This window comes from Thamnophis elegans, chromosome 3, assembly GCF_009769535.1.
Source record: "Thamnophis elegans isolate rThaEle1 chromosome 3, rThaEle1.pri, whole genome shotgun sequence".
In the NCBI taxonomy this organism is placed as follows: Eukaryota; Metazoa; Chordata; class Lepidosauria; order Squamata; family Colubridae; genus Thamnophis; species Thamnophis elegans.
Window position 1 is genome coordinate 97,704,964 of NC_045543.1, and position 19,053 is coordinate 97,724,016.

At 39.7% G+C, this 19,053-nt stretch overlaps 1 protein-coding gene across 3 annotated transcripts in view; it reads right to left on the minus strand.

Annotated features, from left to right (window-relative positions):
- Window positions 1-6,122: 6,122 nt before the first annotated feature.
- YTHDC2 (YTH domain containing 2) overlaps window positions 6,123-19,053 on the minus strand; it is a 51,039-nt gene continuing 38,108 nt past the window's right edge. For all 3 annotated transcript variants that reach the window (XM_032213428.1, XM_032213429.1, XM_032213430.1), the window contains exons 28-31: window positions 8,937-9,140; window positions 7,460-7,642; window positions 7,075-7,177; window positions 6,123-6,663 (exon numbers count right to left, since the gene is read on the minus strand). In XM_032213428.1, the coding sequence (XP_032069319.1) occupies window positions 7,097-7,177; window positions 7,460-7,642; window positions 8,937-9,140 (468 nt within the window). In that variant the 3' untranslated portion in view covers window positions 6,123-6,663; window positions 7,075-7,096. The remainder of the gene's footprint in view (window positions 6,664-7,074; window positions 7,178-7,459; window positions 7,643-8,936; window positions 9,141-19,053) is intronic.

The window sequence follows — 19,053 nt, forward strand, 5'->3', positions numbered from 1 at the left end:
TCTCCAAGCATACATGCAAGAAGCCCACAGTTGTTGAGAAAATATTTAGGTCCTTTTGATTATATTCATTCATTGGGGTCTTTAAACAGAATGTATAGTAAATAGACTAGAGAAACCTAGGTTCCCGAGATTGCTAAAATACAAGAAATCCTTAATTTCCTTTCTTTTATTATGGATACATTAAGGAAAGTTGCCATCTCTTCTTCTGCTCTTGCAATGGTAGAACAGAATAAGAAAAAGGGATCTATTCCTCTTACAGAAAGCAAACTGAAAGAGAGAGCACAAGAATATTAGTCTTCCATATGGGGAAAAGTACAGAAGGAATAAAGAAACATTTCTTGTTATTTCTACTCCTAACACCCAGAGCAGTAAACAGGATAATGTATGTTTGCAGAATAGGTATGCCCTTCTGTAGTACCAGTTATCTTTTTTAGTTTCTAACATTTCATGACATCACTGTTATTATTCTAGAAATGTACAAGAATCTTTACCAATCATTATTCATTTCAAGAAGTCAAGTTGCAAAACTTGATTGCATCTCTTCTCTGCAAAGGGAAGGTGATAGATGATGTCATTTGGAATCTTCATCACAAAATTTTAAAAAAATCAAATTCCTTCTCAGCCAAATTCTGAAGGGAGAAGAGTAAAATGTTGAAAATCAAAACTGCCAACTTTGTAAGATACAGCAGAATGAGGAAAATTGAAATCCTCAAAAGATGCTTGCTTGTTTTCTAGAATTCATTTTTCTTATAGTTTACAATAAAATGAAAAGATGGAAAATGCTTTTATTTTCCCCTCAGTGAAAACACATGAGACTAGCATTCCTTCTTTACAATACCTTTTTTTTCTCTGATTACACAAGTTTACAGAAACACATTGAAAAACCTCAGGTCAGAATTGTGACAGCCCTGAAAATATGCACTGACAGGAGAACCAAGAGAGAATTTTACTAAGAGCAAAGTCTTATGCATAACAAAGTGTTGTCGTGTAACTGAAAAGGATATCATATAGAACCAATCAAGAGGTTCATTTTTATGCAATTAATAACAGTAATGATAATATATTGTGCCTATTACGTGCACAGCTTTGCTAAGGGTAGAAGACAAAGAGAGTTATATAAATGAAAGCCTGAAGTATTTTTTAAAGCAGATAAGTTCCAGTAGATCAGATACCTGACAATGGTAGTTAATCTTTTTGATCGTGCGTATGCTGTGCATTTCTAAATAGAGCGTATTTTCATAGATCACATTTTAATCCTTGATATTGCTGACACTTCACTAACACTACTTTGCCTGATGCTTTATTTTGAATTGGTTGCCTCCCCTGCAGTTTCTGCTTTTGAATTCCAGACAAGCCCAGACGCAAAGCTTTTTGTCTCAATAATTGACAGAAGGTTGCCCCATTAAAATACTCAATTTTGGCATTGTAGTTTTTCAGACATAAATTCCACTGAGAAGCCAGGGGGGCTGCTTTTGATTTTCAAACTATCTGCTGCCTCAGCTCTGCTAAGACTGAACAGAATTTGTCAAGCTGAGCTGCTCTAGTGATAAGGACCTAGTTTTGTAAGAACCTAGCCTTAGCTAAAGTCTCTTTTGAATTGATTTTTGACTCCTCATAGTTTTTTAAAAATATCCATGTTGTCCCCTTAACATGAAGAAGGAAATAGTAGGCCCTTGCCTTCTTCTGGAATTTGTTGTTTAACTTCCAAATCTAGTTGATCAGGCTTCTATTCCTGGACAATTCCAATCCAAATATTAACACACACGACTTCCTTAGATATTGAACCAGACAAGGTCAGGTAGATGCTCAAGATAAGTGTCACCAAACTGCCCCCCAAATAATACAAAAGTTGTATGTTCATCTGCATTTAAATGGTTTCAATACCTAACAAAACCACCCATTTCCAACATTCTGCCCATTATGTCTTATTTTGGCAGAGTTTATTAATATTTGATTAATGCAACATCTATTGCTATATTTGTTTGCATCAACACTATTAATTACTTAGCCTGGCTAAATAATACCAAGAGCCATTTAACAAAGGAACAAGTATGGATGTGCATGTGCATTTTGTAATATGGGTATAAACAATGTTAGAGTTAAAAAATAAATAAAAGCATTTTAGCATTTTTACAGCAATTCATTGAGAAACGTTGTTGAGAATACTGTTTTCAAAGAAGTGTCAAGAGATATTAATGAATTGCTGTTCCTCAGTAGTAATGAGTTATAAATTTAGTATCTATCAAATTAACAGATAAGTTAGTGCTGAGAAAAGGAAACAGGTGGAGGATCAGTTTATAAGTTTAGTGATATTAAGTAGTCCGAGGTCAGCTTGAAGCAATTAAAAATGTTCATATTGCAGAACTGTTGCCAAACTAAGCTGCTTATGACCTTTCTATGGGGAGACAGGGCAACCCATATTTTGAGAAGTCCTGCTTAGTGACATTATACTAGGAAGCATATTATAATGAATAACCGTGAAGACATATTAAAGCATTTTAAAGCAAACATTTATACAAGAGCACCACCTAGCATAATGCTGGTGCTCTATTCTCGAGCAACCTGCTGCTTTTTATAAGATTCCAATTGTATTTTATTTATTTATGTCTTATAGGCTGCTCCAGTCTGCCAACTTTTAAATAGCATACACTTTTCAAATCCATAATTGGCATTAAGTTACCGTATATAGTCAATTCAAAAACTAGGAGTATTTCTATGGAATTGAAAGCCAAGAACAAAAATATTAACAATAACCTCACAACGGAGAGACAATTACAGTAGTCCTGTCTCCTTGACTTGGTGGAACAACCCAGTTTTCACTGACTTCTTAAAAACCAGAAGTGAAGGGGCTGATTATGGATCAGAAAGAGAGGGAGATGCTGTTCTAAAGGGGCTGGGATTGAAAAGGCACATGTAGTAAGCTCACCTATTGGAACATATCAGTCAGGAAGCTGTGATACAAGAGAGGGGAAATATCCAAACTCAAACAATGGTGAAAATGGCAGTCAACCTCTTGAATTACATCAGAAGCTATCTGACAGATCTCAAGAGGAAAGGTATTATGTATTATATCTTGAGGTACACCCCCCCCCCACCCCCTTGCTTGAGCTGCTGTCTTCTGAACCGGCTGCAGCTTCTGAATGCTCTTCCAAGGGCAAACCCATGTTCAACAGTCCAATCAAAACTGACTAAGAGAAGAGTGACCGTGAGTTTTGCTTGTTATTCCAGAAAGGTTGTAAATAGTGCATAGATGAAACTATGATTATTACTACATGTTCTTCAAACAGGAGCTGTGAATTTGAGAGGACATTTAAATTTTAAACCAGGTTCAAACTATGTCTTATCTGTGGTTTGTTACATCTGATCCTTGTTTTAACTAGTGGCACTCTACACATATCTTTGATTTGTTTCATTTCCAGAGTTTCTCAAAAAACCAAAAGGCTAGTCTGTCTCAGCAAGCTGGGAAGGGCCATTCAAGTGCAATTTTATCTAAGGTTAACTATTTATTCCAGTAAATAGTGAAAACCTACCATCAGCTTTGGAAATTCCCCAAACATTATCAGAAAACCTAACAGTCCCATTAGATGTCTGGTCCATCCTCTGGGAAGTGATGGCACTAGAGAACTTTATGCCAACTGGGGAATCATCAGGCAGATGTTAGTAACTCTGAATCTTAGATCATTTCACAACTGCAGAAGACAAAACTCAGATTTAGCACTGCAATTTAAACAAATGCCTTGACATTTGGTCTTACAAGTATATTTTCTGAGAAGCAAACCGATATGAAAACATTAGTTTTTGTAGAGAAATTGTTTCTAACCTGTCCACAGTAAGTATTTCTATATCAAAACTGGTGAGTTATCCTTTGATTTAACTGTTTCAATGTGACGTTTAGTGGCCAGGAGTACAAACTGCACTTGTCTTTTATACAACGTTTTTTCATCCCAGTGTTTCAGGACTGAATGAATCCAACAAGACAGTGTTTTCCTGTGAAGTTTCTAACAAACAGATGCAGTATGACTTTAGTTTATGGGAAGTAAACATGCTTGCTGAGGTCAATAGTCTCTCATTCCCATAATTTCTAACAGCTGGACCAATTTAAACAGCACTTTCTACACAAAGGAAGGAAATGGAAGACATTCCTAGCCAGGCCTAAATTGTAATCTTCAATTTAAAAATAATCTGGTTCCTGCTGTACAGAATAAAAAATGCTTATTATATCTAGGCCAAATAGACTAATCAATTCTCTGTGAGATCTTGCAGAGTGAATAGAAATGTAATTGGTCATTCTAATGAACTGATTTTAGTCCTTCATAGATATGAACCCTGTTCAGTCAATGCAGATGATAATCAGATTCAAATTCTGCATGTAATTTGTTTCCATTGCTGCCTTCATATTTCTTATTAATTGGAAATTTGATAAGCTTACTGAACTTTCTACTTTTCTCTACACAATAGATGATAGCAGTGGTGGGTTTCAGGCAGTACACCCTATTACGAATGTACCGGACCCTGCCTGGAGCACCGGATACTGTTCTAGTACGGTGTTCCGGAGAGCCTACCGGCACTCTTTACCTGTCTTTAAACTCTTCGGCATTTCCGTGTATGCGCACGGCGCATACAGCGCCTGTGCGACACTCTGCCAAGCAGCTGGAGCGTCGTGGAGGCGTCACTGGATGGTAAGATGCATGTGCGTGCTACACGCATTCATATGGAGGATGCCAGGCTCCGTTGCAACTGTACCAGTTGCAACGGGATCTGGAACCCATCAATGGAGGATTGGCATGAAACTATACTTAACAAAAGATAACTAAATATGGTTCAATGCTATTCCTGCATTTACTTTAAAATAGAACTATTTACCTCAATAAAATGGTGGGTCATCTTACATTTGTGAAAAATATGATGTTTCATTTAGATCACTTTTCTTTTGTCAATCAACAAAAGAGATATAGAACACATCAACACTACACAAAGCTGAGATGACCAGCTTATCTTTTGTGCATATATACTCCATCTTGCTGCCAACCTATTGGTAGGTAGTGAACCTGAACCAAAGCAATTTTGCAGAAAAATTGCATTTTCCAGGGGAAAATGTGATATAACCTATACAAATGTTACGATTCACCTGCAAGAGGAAGCTGAGGAAGGATAGAGACTTTAAAGAAATTTAGAGCTGATGTTGGGGAAGGTATGAGTGAACCAACAAACTTGGACAAGAGGTCATAGAGTTCAGAGGCTAAAGGAAGTGTGAGAAATAAATCACAAAATAACCCCACTTTGTTTTTGTCTTGCATAGGATGAGATAGAGACAAAATTATTGGCTTTCAGAATTCTGTTGTTGTACACAGATTTTGAATGTAGTTTAACAATCAACAAGTGAAGAGAGTTTTGTAGGTCAATACTCTTCAATATAACTTGATAACTTTTTGGCAATATTACAAATTACTCCAAACCACATGACTAAAACAAAACAATTTTATTCTAAAACATCTTATTTCAACTTAAAACTTCTTAAGATACTGATTCACAATTGATTTACAATTATTATAATGATTTATAATTCATTAACAAGAGAATACTAAATGAATGTGTAAAAATTACAAATAATCACACTATGGATAAATATATATATAAAAAGGAACATCTGAATGAAAAAGCAATGAATGCTGCAGATGAAGCCTTCCGTTATAATTTCTTCTTCCATGTAGTGGTTTTGGATAAGAAATGTCATTCCTTTTTCATTATTAGATTACACCATGACAAATAATTAAATGGCTCTTTAACTCTATTCAAACATAGCTTAGATGTACTCAGGTATCATTTCTTTAGCATGACATTTTTTCTTCTTGTTCAACTGACCCACCACTTCTCAAAACATTAGATAAAGAAACTACAGGTTGTAGTGGCCAATATCACTCTAAAAGTAAAATGCAGTAAATCAGATAAAGAATTAAGTAAGGAGTAAGGTATTTAATAAAATATAAAAACCACAGAAAGAAAAAGAAAAATTAGAAGTACACAAAAGAAAAATTTTAAAAGGAAGGAGAGGGGAAAAAAAGTACTTGAGGTTGTCACATGGTTAACACCACATGGTTTTTCAAGTGTCCTTTTCTTCGATACTGAAGAAATTATTTCTGGTACAACTGCTACAAGAATATACAAAAATATCCAACACTTTTTGTGAGCTCATATTATACAGAATGTAAACTAAACGTCCTGAAACCAACTTAAAGGACCCTTTAAGATACATATAGTTCTCAATAATTTGATTCAAGTTTAAATAGAGAAGAAGCTCTCATTTGTCTATTTACTACAATTATTTCGACCTTAAACTTTCCATGCTCCTTATTTTTGCCCTTGAGCATTTCTGAACAGGACCTTATTGAAAACTTATGCATTGTAGATATATCTATTTCTCCAAAGATATATTAAATATAATTACAACATTATTCACAGTTCACCAGGTTCTTATCTGATTTGATGTGCAAACAGTAGAACTTCCAAGGTGAAGAACAAATTTCTTAGTGGAAGTTAACAGGAGCCCCTTTAGTTCAGTCTGTGTTTGAAAAATGCCCCTGGTTTCCTTCAATCTTATTCATTATGGCACTTCTTTTCTGCATGAGCATTGATGATTTTAGCTGCCTTTCACATGAGATGCAACTATGGAGGAGAAGGATGAAATTAAAATTTATCTATTACTTTTGCAATAACCAAAACATCTGCCTTCTGGTAAATGATCCTGACATTTTCTCAGTTGGTTTCCAAAGATCTGCCGTACAAAATTGTTCTGGAAGAGTGTCTTGCAGTATAAGTAAGTGTGGCAATATGTCATAGATACATTCCCACATTAGTTCCCCCCCCCCCCTTCTGCTGTTATTACTGTGATACAGAGAGTATATGCTCCACTTCTCCCTCTTCTGGCTTCACGTATATAGGCCATCTAACATTACATTAACTATGTGTTGATGGCAGCTACTTTCTCCCAAATATCTAAATGCCTTGAGGTGAATCAGTAAAAGAAGAAAATCTCAACACTTTCATTTATAATATCAACCTGGGACTTGCACCTACCTCAAAATTTGCCCTTTTATTTTCAGTCTGCTGTGTTTCTCTCCCCTAGAGGAATACGGTCCCATAGTTGTAGTAACTGTTCACCAACCTGAGGTTCCAGTTCCTAAATGGAAGGAGAAAAAAAGGCTTTGAGATTGCTAAAAATTTAAATTATGGCTTATAAAAAAGCAAAGCACTTTATAAAGACAGACAGAATTGAAGCAATGAGATTCAGTATCATTTTAATAATAATGGGAAAAATTGTTTTTTTTTCCAGAAATATTTTCAGAACTGCAAAAGACTCCCATCTATTGCTTTTAAAAAAACTACCTGTATGAAAACATTGATGACAATAAAGACTAAAAGAAGCAAGAAATCATATTTTATAGTGTAAAAAGTAGCATACCTGGCCATCTCGGCTTATCTGTACTTTCTTATTGTCGTTCCAAGGATTAAGCAGATGATGAGCAAATTGAAAAGGAAGACTTTCCTTCCGGATCCATTCCACCTTGAACACTCCCCCTAAACCAGTAGAACCCCAGTCCTGACTTTTCTCACGGCCTATCTCAGAAGACATTCGAGCAAAACCCTGTGGAAATATTAGCAAGATTAAAAATCTAAGTAAAATTTAGATATTAATTTTCAGCTTTGTGTTAAAACAATATCTTCTATGTTGTAGGTAATCCTTGATTTATAATCACAATTAGAACTGGAACTTCTGTCACTAGGCAATGCGGCAAGAAAGTTGCCCATGATATTGCAACCTTTTTTTGCTATGGTCATTAAACAAATCACTGTATTCATTAAGCAAATCTGGCTTCCCTCATTTACTTTGCTTGTTGGAAGCCACTGCAGTGAAGGTTTAGCAGCATAATCCAGGCAATACTTTAGGATTGTTTTGTCTTGACATTATATACCATTTAACCAAATCATGTATTAGTTTTCAGCCTTCATCCTTATATGTGAGCATTTATTTAAAAAAGCAGCCTCCTCTCCCAAAAATAGGTTTATTCCTTTAAAATGAAGTTGTGATAAAATCACAACAGTCGTATTTACCACAATGCTATTACTAGTGATGAAAAATACTTCAATTCTATTAAGATTATTTAATTCAAACATTCGTAAAAATAAAATGAGAATGTTCACAAAAATGTGTTTCTGTGTGTGTATGTGTGTGAAGGGAAACCTTGTCTGAATCAGCTTTTATATGAAAATTTTACTGCACATGATATAAAATCTACAATGTTACTTTGCATCTGCAGGGAGCACAGGTGGTCCTTGTTTAACCATTTATTCAAGGACCATTCAAACTTAAGAATGCACTGAACAAATGGTAGTTGCAACCACTCTTTATTCATATGGTCATCACAGTATCCCATGGTCACACAATTGCTATCTGCAATTTTCTTTGCTGACTCCCTGCAAGCAAATTCAATGTGGAAGCCAGGAGAAGTTGGCAAACAGCAACTACATCAGTGGTGGGATTCAATTTTTTTTACTGCCGGTTCTATGGGCGTGGCTTTGTGGACGTGGCAGGAAGGATACTGCAAAATCCCCATTCCCTCCCCACTATCAAAATTTCCACTACCGGTTTTCCAGAACCTGTCTGAACTGGCTGAATATCACCTCTGAACTACATGACATCGTTGTTTTTACTGATCCATGGTGATTCCCTTAATGACAGCAACCTGGACTGCCAGAATGTCTGTTGCTAAATGGAATGACATTGCACTTTACTACTATGTTGCTTAGAGATGTAAATTCTTGTTCCAATTACTGCCTTTAAGTGAGAATTATCTGTATATCACAAAAGCACATTTTTTTCCTGAAATTATCAACATGTAAGTAATATGTAGTGAATCGTGAATTTGGAAAGTTCTTACCTGAAAATGTCCTGATCCCTGGACAGAAAATACCAAGTAAACAACACTACTTTCCCAAAAAGCACGATTCAGTTTCCTCTCATTACTTGGAGTTGTAGACCAAATCCCCTTCTGTTGTGAAATCTCAAGATTCCTTAAATTGCTGCTTTTCATAATAAAGTACCGAATTGGCATATTTGGCCGTGGAGACGGAGATTTGGAACCCTGCAAAAAAAGTTTTATTTTATAGTGCTTGGGATATATGATTACGGTTTGTAAAAACTTTAAGAACTCAGCAATTTTTGTACCATGTAATTTAAGAGCTGTCAACCAAAAGAATGAGAACCCTGTATGAATGCTGTATGCTCCAAATTAAGTACAAAATCAAATATAACAATCCCACTGACGTTTAACTGGTGACTTTGGAACTTCAGTATAATTGCAGTATAGAATCAATACACTTTGGTCCTTCTGCTATGGCTTGTCATTAAGCTTCCCAAAATAGTATGTAAATCTGGAAATAGATTTTATTTGATCTTATTTGTTTTAAACATTTTACAGTCAAACTATAGCCAAGGTTTCATAATTAAATGAGATGAAAAACTGTTCTTGATTCCCGAGCAAATTGGTATTTTGCCTCTTGGGAAAATGCAAAAATCACTATAGCTAGAAATGTGGAATGGATTATATAATTAAGTCACTATTCCACTTCACTAAGCATTTCATTTTAGCCTAATACTTGCTAACACATTGTTTTTTAAAAAATGTTTTATACCTATATTAAAGCTTTAGTAGGAGTGTGCAGTTTTACTTAATGGTGGTTAAAAAGGGGCTAGGTATTTTGCATAAAAGAATTTAAATTAATAATTTATTAATTTAAATAATATTATATCCAATAATATTAGTCATCAGAAAATATTGTCAGGACTCACATTGTTCATGCTTTATAACAAGATGTTCCTATTCCATCAGTGCAATGTGAAAGTGGTCTAAGTAGGATGCAAGGCAAATCCAGCGAATCCCTATTGAGTGAACTTCCCAAGCATACTGTAGCCTTTCTGTTTGCACTTCAATCCTCTTTTAAATCCTCTTTTTTTTAACTCCTCCAACCAATTTGCCTCCTTTATACACATTACTGTTCCTTCAGCCTAACACCATGTTTTTCAAACTTGTCAACTTTAAGATGTGTGGACTTCAAACCAACACCACCCCCAAATTCCACAACCAGCATGCTTAAAGTTGTCAAGTTTGAAAAACTCTTGAACTAATTTGTTGTTTTTCCAGCAACTGAAGATGTCACCCACTTTGGCAAACAAACTATTTTCTCCATGCTAGATCAACAAATGAAGTTGTAAGGTAGCACTTGAATAGACAGGGTGGAAAGCTGATAGTCATGCTTTGATGTGATCAGGACTATCTGTCTCCAAAGGTGGAATGAAAGCAACACTCCATCTCTTGATGCTGATGGAATAATTCCTCTTCACTCTCACTGCTTTCTTCCAGCATCATTCCTTTTTCTTTTTGTCACTCAAGCAAAAAAAGAATCAAGTTGTTTCTCTGGCAAAGTGGTACAGTGCAATTAGAGCCTTGGAGTACTTCAGACACAGACAAATTTCAGCTCAAACCTGCTCAGAAGTAGGCTAACAGAGTGACCTTCCTGTGAGTTTCCTATATATATATATATAAAACCAGTGTTGAAGCCTTTCTTCACTGCTACCTTGTCACCACTATTATTATAAAAAGATAATAGAATGCCTTTTAAACTTGTAAATGTTTTTAAGGGAAAATGTATATTTTTGAAGTTATGACTCAGGTTTCTTGATAAAGTACCTGCTGGAATGTTAACATAAAATATTGAAAACCACAGTCTATTCACAATAACATACAGTAGTGCTTAAAAGTTTGTGAATCATTTGGATTTTTAATATTTCTGCATAAAATCATCTAAAACTAGATAAAGAAAACCCAGTGAAACAAATGAATCAAAAACATCATACTTGTCCATCCATTCATTGTGAAAAACTACATCCTTGAGTTGAAACATTTCAAAAAAAATGGGCTAAAATTCCTTTGAGCTGATGTGCAGGATTGATCAATAGTTTAGAAAATATTTACCAGTGATTGCTTGCCCAAGGAGTATGCATTACTGAAAAAGGAAAGGTTCACATTTGCTACATAGAAATATGTAGGTTTAGATCATTTTTCCCAATAAATATATGAACATAATCTGTATGTCTTTTACTCATTTGTTACTGGGTTCTCTTTATACTATTTTAGGACTTGTATAGACATTAGAATAAGTATGTAATGTACTTATTACAATCAGTGGTGAAATTCAAACTTATTTACCGCTTCTGTGGGCGTGGCTTGGTGGGCGTGGCAGGGGAAGGATACTGCAAAATCCCCACTCTCCCCGCATTCCTGGGGAAAGGATATTACAAAATCTCCATTCTCACCCCACTCTGGGGCCAGCCAAAGGTGGTATTTTCTGATTCTCCGAACTACTCAAAATTTCCGCTACCAGTTCTCCAGAATCTGTCAGAACCTGCTGAATTTGACCCGATTACAATACGTATTAAGATATACTTATGCAGAAATATTGAAAACGACCTTTCACTTACCTGAATGGTCCTTCTATGTGCGCTGCGAGAATCCAAGCATGGATTAACTTTGTCCATTAGCCTAGAGACTGAGTTATGAAATTGTTGACCACACCTCCTCTGACTGGAAGGGTTCAGTTTTGTACAAAGGCTCAGCCAGACTAAGAGATATAGTTTTTAGTAGTTCAGATGTAAATGATAAAGTCCGACAAATTCAAGGCATGTGTCAATCCCAAATAATGCGGAACCGGAAATACAAGTTCCGAATTTCCCTGGACCAGCTGAAGCCAGGACGGGGTGGATTCTCCTCACAGTGCACATAGAAGGAACGTTCAGGTAATTCAACAGTCGTTCGCCTGTGCGCTGCTTGGAGAATCCAAGCACGGGACATGCCAAAGCAATGAATCTCAAGGGCAGGAGCTAAGCTGGTTGTGGGCCTGAGAAGCTGTTAGGACCGTCTGAAGGACTCATCGCCCAAATGAGGCCTCTGCCGAAGCAAACACTCCAATTTATAGTGTCTGATGAAGGGCAAAGTCAATAACCAGGTCGCCGCCCTGCAAATTTCCTCAACCGAGGCTTGAGTGGCCCAGGCTGCCGAAGTAGCCGCGCTCCTGGTGGAATGAGGAGTGATGCATCTGGGCACAGGCCTGGGTTGGCTCTCATACGCAAGGGCAATGCATGCTTTCAGCCAACGTCCAATGATTTTGGAGGACACTTTCTATCCCATGGTTGCTGGCTGAAAAGCAACGAATAAGGCTTCCGACCTTCTGAATGAAGCCGTGTGTTTCACATAACAATAGCAATAGCAATAGCAGTTAGACTTATATACCGCTTCATAGGGCTTTCAGCCCTCTCTAAGCGGTTTACAGAGTCAGCATATCGCCCGCAACAACAGTCTGGGTCCTCATTTCACCCACCTCGGAAGGATGGAAGGCTGAGTCAACCTTGAGCCGGTGAGATTTGAACCCCTGAAGTGCAGAACAGCAGTCAGCTGAAGTGGCCTGAAGTGCTGCATTTAACCACTGTGCCACCTCGGCACAGTGCCCTGCAAATGTCAAGACCGTGCCATTGCCTCTCCCTAGGGTGTGCAGGCTGTGGACAAAAGCCCGGGAGGATGATCTCCTGTGCCTGATGAAACCATGAATTGACCTTGGGGAGGAATGCCAGATCCAAGCGAAGGATCACCCTGTTCAGATGAAAGATACAGAGGTCCTCGCGGACAGACAGGGCTGCTAGTTCCGACACCCTCCGAGCTGATGTAATGGCTACAAGGAAAATGGTTTTAAGGGTCAACAAACTGAGACTAACTGAATGGAAGGTCTCGAATGGCTCCGCGGTGAGAGCCTGGAGTACTCTGTCAGATTCCACATGGGATAGTGATGGATTACGGGGGGCTTGAGATTTGAAGCCCCTTTGAGAAATGACTACCCATGGATGGTGAGATAGGGAACGACCGTGTCCGCCGCAAATGACCGTCGACAGTGCTGTAATCTGGCAGTGTAGAGTATTGGGAGTAAGTCCTTTGTCCGTACTCGTCTGTAAAAACTCGAGCACTTGTGGTACCGAGGCAGAGACGGGGTTAATGTTGGCTCTGTGGCTCTCCAGGTGGCTTCGTAAATGCGTGTTGTCGATGGACACCGAGCTGCCTGGACTGTTTTAATGACCTTGGTAGAAAACTTTTGCTTGATTAAGCTATCCCTCTCAAGTGCCACACGGCTAATTGTAAGTCTTGGGGGCTTGGATGAATTAGTGCCCCCTGGGAGAGGGATATCTGAGTGTCCGGAATTCTCCAAGGGTGGGAGATGGACAGATTCAGCAGGTCGGCATACCAGGGGCATCATGGCCACATTAGGGCGACCAGCAGGACCTCCGCTCTCTCCACCAATATTTTCCGAATGACTTGTGAAATTATTGGGAGAGGCGGAAATGCATAAAGCAGTCCTGGTGGCCAAGGACTGCTTAGTGCATCGATACCCTCCGCTCCTGGTACCTGGAACATGGCAAAGAACCGTGGGACGTGAGTGTTCTGAGGCTGTGCCAAGAGGTCTACTTCTGAGTGACCAAACCTGCGGGATAGTTCCTGAAACAGTGCCGGGGATAGATCCCACTCCATCTGATCCACCGTTGCTCTGCTCAGCCAATCCGCTTGTACATTCATGGTCCCCAATATGTGCTCTGCTCGGATTGATAAAAGATGTTTCTCCACCCAACAGTGGAATCATTCCGCCTCCAACATCAGTGACTTGGACCGCGTGCCTCCCAGGCGGTTGACATGAGCCTTGGAGGCTGATTGTCCTGACCAAGTCCTGAAATTCGTGAATTGCCAGCCGGATGGCACGCAGTTCCAGCCAATTGATGATGTTCCTGAGCTCTTGCGCGCTCCAGCACCTCTGGGCTACCTGATCGAGAGAATGTGCTCCCCACCCATATAGGCTCGTGTCTGTTGTTACTATAATGCGCTCCGGCTCCTTGAATAGAGACCCCCGGAGCAGGTTGGGAGTCTTCCACCAGTGGGGCGATGTGGACATGTTGGGTGGAATTTGCACCCTGGATTGAGAGTGGCTGGTGTGTGTCTTCTGAAACGGAAGAAGGAACCACTGGAGGGGACGAGCATGGAATTGTGCTCAGGGAACAATGTCTATACACGAAATCATTTTTCCCAGAAGTTGGGAAAGTACTGCCAGGACTCTGACCTTGAATGTGATTCACCAGCGACTAGATGCTGCTGCGTCGTTCCGGAAATAATGCCACCTCGCATGTGTCGGAGTTTATGAAAGTCCCGAGATGCAACAGTCTCATAGTCGGCTAAAGATGGCTTTTTGGGAAATTCAGTACAAAGCAGTGGCACTGCAAGGTGTTGATAGTCGTCTGAAGATATCAAACTGCCTGGGATCATGATGACAAGAGGATCAAGATGTCGTTGACATAGAGTCGGAGGCTGGATGCCGTGACGAGATGACGTGCGATCTCAAAGCTCTGAGATCGCACTCGATACTTTTATTGCTGGGGGGTTCTAACGGACCTAAATCATCCTGAAGAGATGGTGAACAGGAAGATTATATCTTGCTGATCTCGGGGATATCACAAAATCTCCGAGAAAAGCAGGTTTAAAGTCTTCGTCTGGCAGTAAAAATTCCAGTCTTTTAAGGCTGACAAAGTCAGGGCAATTTGAAGAAGAAGTTTTTTCAGTTGGTAAGAACCTTTTATTGTTTAAAGAAAAATGGACTGCCTAAAATTTTTTAAAACTAATTTAAATTAAAGAAGAACCTAGCGGCGATTTTGATCTTTTTAATGGTTTTGGACAGTGGTTATCTTACTCTTTAAATGTTATTCACATGGATTGATTCTAAGCAAACCTTTTCAAATGGATAGATTACTCCAACATTTCTTCTGATTCTCTGTAAGCTGGCTGTAAACTAATTGACTACAATTTGACTGTTTACATCTTGACACTTTTATTGCTTGGCTGTTCTGGCTTAAGATCTGATAAGATTGTACAGCTGTTCCCTTTGTAGTCTGCTTTCACTTGCGAATGCTTCAGAGCCTTTAAGAAAAAATACAACTGCGTATAAACATGGCGTCTCTCCAAGCGATACTTTCAGCTTTGAAGAGGGTGTTTGATACAGAGGACAGAATTCAGAAAAAATTGGATTATTTGGTGTTTTGGGCAACAAAATATGAGGAAAAAACTGAGGATGTTTACCAAATACAAAATAAGATGGAAAATGGAGATAAAGAATTTGAGCTTGTTGATATTCGTGACAATTGGTTTATTTCTGAGGGAGGAAAGAATGGAATATTTGAAGAGGAGTTAAATGGAGAGAAAATTTACTTCAAAGGACAGGGCATAGAAGGAGAACAAAATATCGAGGAATTTATGGACTATGAAATACTATTTGCAAAACATTTGATATCACTGCTGAGCATTAAAGACAAGCTGATAAAGGAAACAAAAAGAGGGCGTCAACATTATATGAGAGATACCACAAACAAGAAGGTGCAAAGATTTCTTCGTATGGATTCGTTCAAAAAGATGTTTGGAGAATTGGATCCACAAATGGCAGCAGATATAAGACTGTTCTGTTATTGGAGAGATACAGGTTGATAGATGGAAGAGCTAATTCAAAATTAGCTAAACTTAGTTATAGGTATAGTTAAATAAAAATTGATAATGATAGTAATGTATACAATGTTGAGTTGTATGATAAGCAATAATTGGATATGAGAAAGGAAGGTTAGAAATTTTTTGGATTATATATAAAGATTATTAATAACAATAATAATTATCATAAAAAAACAAAACTATATATAGTTAAATTTTAACTAATAGGGGGAAAATGCTATGATATAGGATATAGTTAAATAAGGAAAGGATAATGATAATAAATTATATACATGGAGGATGAGAAAACTTTGGTATTAAATATTATGGATCTTTAGCTAAAACAGGATATGAGGACTTAATGTTAATGGAGGATTTTATAAATAAGTAAATGAAATGCCAGCATGTGGTTATGGATTGAATCTTGGTATACTTAAGGATGAAGGATGTTTAAATAACTGTAGTCAAATAAAAGTGGAGGTATGATGATGTTAATATAGTAAATATTTGAGTTAAGATATTTGAATTAATATGAATTATATTTGATGACGGTGGAAGAGATGCACAAAAGCTTTTTGTAACCAGCTGATATACTTTTTACAATATATGTTTGTTTTGAAAATAAATAAATAAATAAATAAATAATTTATTTTAAAAAAAAAGATGTCATTGAGATAGCAATATATTCTGACCGCTAGAGAGCGAAGATATGCGGCTATTGCTGCCAGGAGCTTGGTAAAGGTTCGTGGGGCTGACGAAAGGCCGAATGGTAGGGCCTTGTATTGAAAGTGGCGGCCTGCAAACTGGAACTACAGGAATTTTCTCTGTGCTGTATACATTGGCACATGCAGGTAGGCCTCTTTTATGTTGACTGATGTCATCAGGTCACCTTGTCTGATGCAGATCAATATGCTCTTGAGAGACTGCATCTTGAATCTTTAGTATTTGATATAAAGGTTGAGTTGCTTTAAATCTAGGATGGCCCTCCATCCTCCTGAGGACTTGGGGACTAGGAACAAGATCGAATAAAACCGTAGCCTTTCCTGTCCCTTGGTAACTGGTTCTATGGTGTCGATGGATAACAGGTGTTGGATCTCTTGGTTCATGAGCCCCTATTTTACCTGACACCTGGGCACGGGGCACTTGATGAAACTTCTCGGGGAGATGGAGAGTGAGGCCTAGCTTCACTGTTTGAACGACCCAAGCGTCCGAGGTCGTTTCTGCCCATTGGCTTGCGAAGACTGACAATCGTCCGCCAATAGGCCCATCTCTTTGGGAATCACCTATACCAGTGAAAGGACTGGTTGTTGGCGCCACGAAGTGGCTGCCGAGCCTGCAACTGTTGCTGATTCTGTTGTCTATTTCTATCCCGGGCCCCTGACCGGTCCTGTCCCTGTGTCTATGGCTGGTTGTACTGGGGAACATAAGGTGCCGCTGTGAACCCAGAATCTGTGGCCCGAAATGGTTGCCTCTTGAAATAAGGCTGGTGCCTCCTATCAGAACGCCTGTTGGTGGATTGAAGCACCTTGCACTTGTTCCTTGTCTCTATTAAAATGGGATCCAAGGCAGTACCAAACAGGGGCCCACCCTTGAATGGAGTTGAAGCTAAGCGCCATTTAGATTTTATATCCGCCTGCCAATGGCGGAGCCATAGGAGGAGGCGGGATGTGACATTGGACGCTATAACTTGAGATGCAAATTTAGTTGCGTTAAGAGTAGCGTCAGAGGAATATTCCAGTGCTGTGACCAATTTGTTGATATCCTGGTGCAGCCGCATATCCTCTGGGGCAACTCTGGCCTAGAGTTGTTTAAGCCACACCAGGGATGTCCGGTTCAAAAATGAGGTTGCAGCTGCTGATCGTAACACCCAGGCGGCCGCCTGGTGCGTCTTGCGTATCATCAATTCGGCTTTGCGATCCTCCCATTTGAGGCCTTCCGTCAGTTTGGATGGCACCAGGGCTGGGGAGGCCAAAGCGGCAATTGGGGGGTCTACAGTAGGGAACTGAAGAATCCCATCTACCTCCAGGGTTGAGCTATATAGCTTTCGGTCGCCATTGCTGGGAGGTGGGATCGCAGCAGGCTGCGTCCACTGTTTCTGCACTTTCCTAAAATAGTTTAGGAAAGGGAATAACATCCTACTCCTGAACCTGTTCAGCAAAGAACCGGTCCATGGAATCCAATCCCACCGCCACCCATGTTGGTGGTGGCCTTGGCCTTGTATAACAATGATTTAAACAATGGGGGCCAAAATAAATCAGAAATTTCCTGCTCAACCAGGTGACCCAGGATAGAACCCTCACTGTGAATTGAAGAGAGCAGGGAGGGAGGATCCTCCTGGTAAGCAAATGGATCCCTGGATAAAGCCACCTGTCTGGGCCGTTGTCCCCTTTGCTGGAGTTCAGCATCTACTTCCTGCGTTATGGCACTGGGGAGAGCATATATCTGAGTTCCAAAGGAATATTGAGGGAAGAAGTTTCCTTGGGCCTCAATCCTGCCGCGGTGAGAGTAAAGGTGGATGACGGTTCTGTGCACCTAGGCGCAAGCGCCTGACCCTCCAACATGACTGAGAAATCAGATAAGGATTGGGTCCCCAATCCCACTTCTCCTACAAAGAAGTCTTATGTCATAGGAATATCAGGGGACCAACTTTGGACCCCTGCCAGACTGGGTGGGGAAGCAGATGGAAATCCCTGCACTGTAAGAGCTGGTGGAGACCTGCTGGAAGTGAAGGTGGCCTGACGCCTAGCTGCTTTCTTATTTTTCTCCTTGTGCCCCGAGACCCTATCTGCAGCCACAGATGACGTGCCTGCCCTGGTTCTGCAGGAGGCCCTGGTGACAGTCCTCCCAACCCTATCACTGGCCCTGTACTGATTGGATGGCAATGAGGGGGAGGTTTCTGCCCCAGAGTTGTTCCCAGGGCCAAGTGATCTGCCATTATTGCTGTTAGAAAGCTCACTCAGATAAACTAGCCAAATTGAGAAGCGAAGATTCATTCTAACTATTGGGCTTTCGCAATAGGCTGCACTGTGTGAGGAGAGCATGAGCCGTTGAACTGCACCGGACAAATCCTTGTGTGCAATGGCGGCTGGCAATAAGAGGCAGTTAATTCCACCTTTGGGTGATCTTGCATAACGCTACTTGGCGGGAAGAATCTGGCAGCTGTTTCTCTTGGCTCTGAATGGCGCAAAATTCAAACGCTACCAAAATGGCCACCATTTCAAACACCGTCGGGGGCAATAGCAGCTGCAACGCCACTTTCCCTCGTGGCGACAACAGTTGCGGCGGTAGCGGTAGCACTGGCAGCAGAACGCCGAATGCGCCCTTTAAGCGGATCACGCGTAAACTGGCAAGCCGATCACGTTTGAGCAGGCAAGCCCAGCAGCAAACTATTTCAGCGAAGAGGGAACTGATCGCACTTAATAAGCGGATTGCGCCC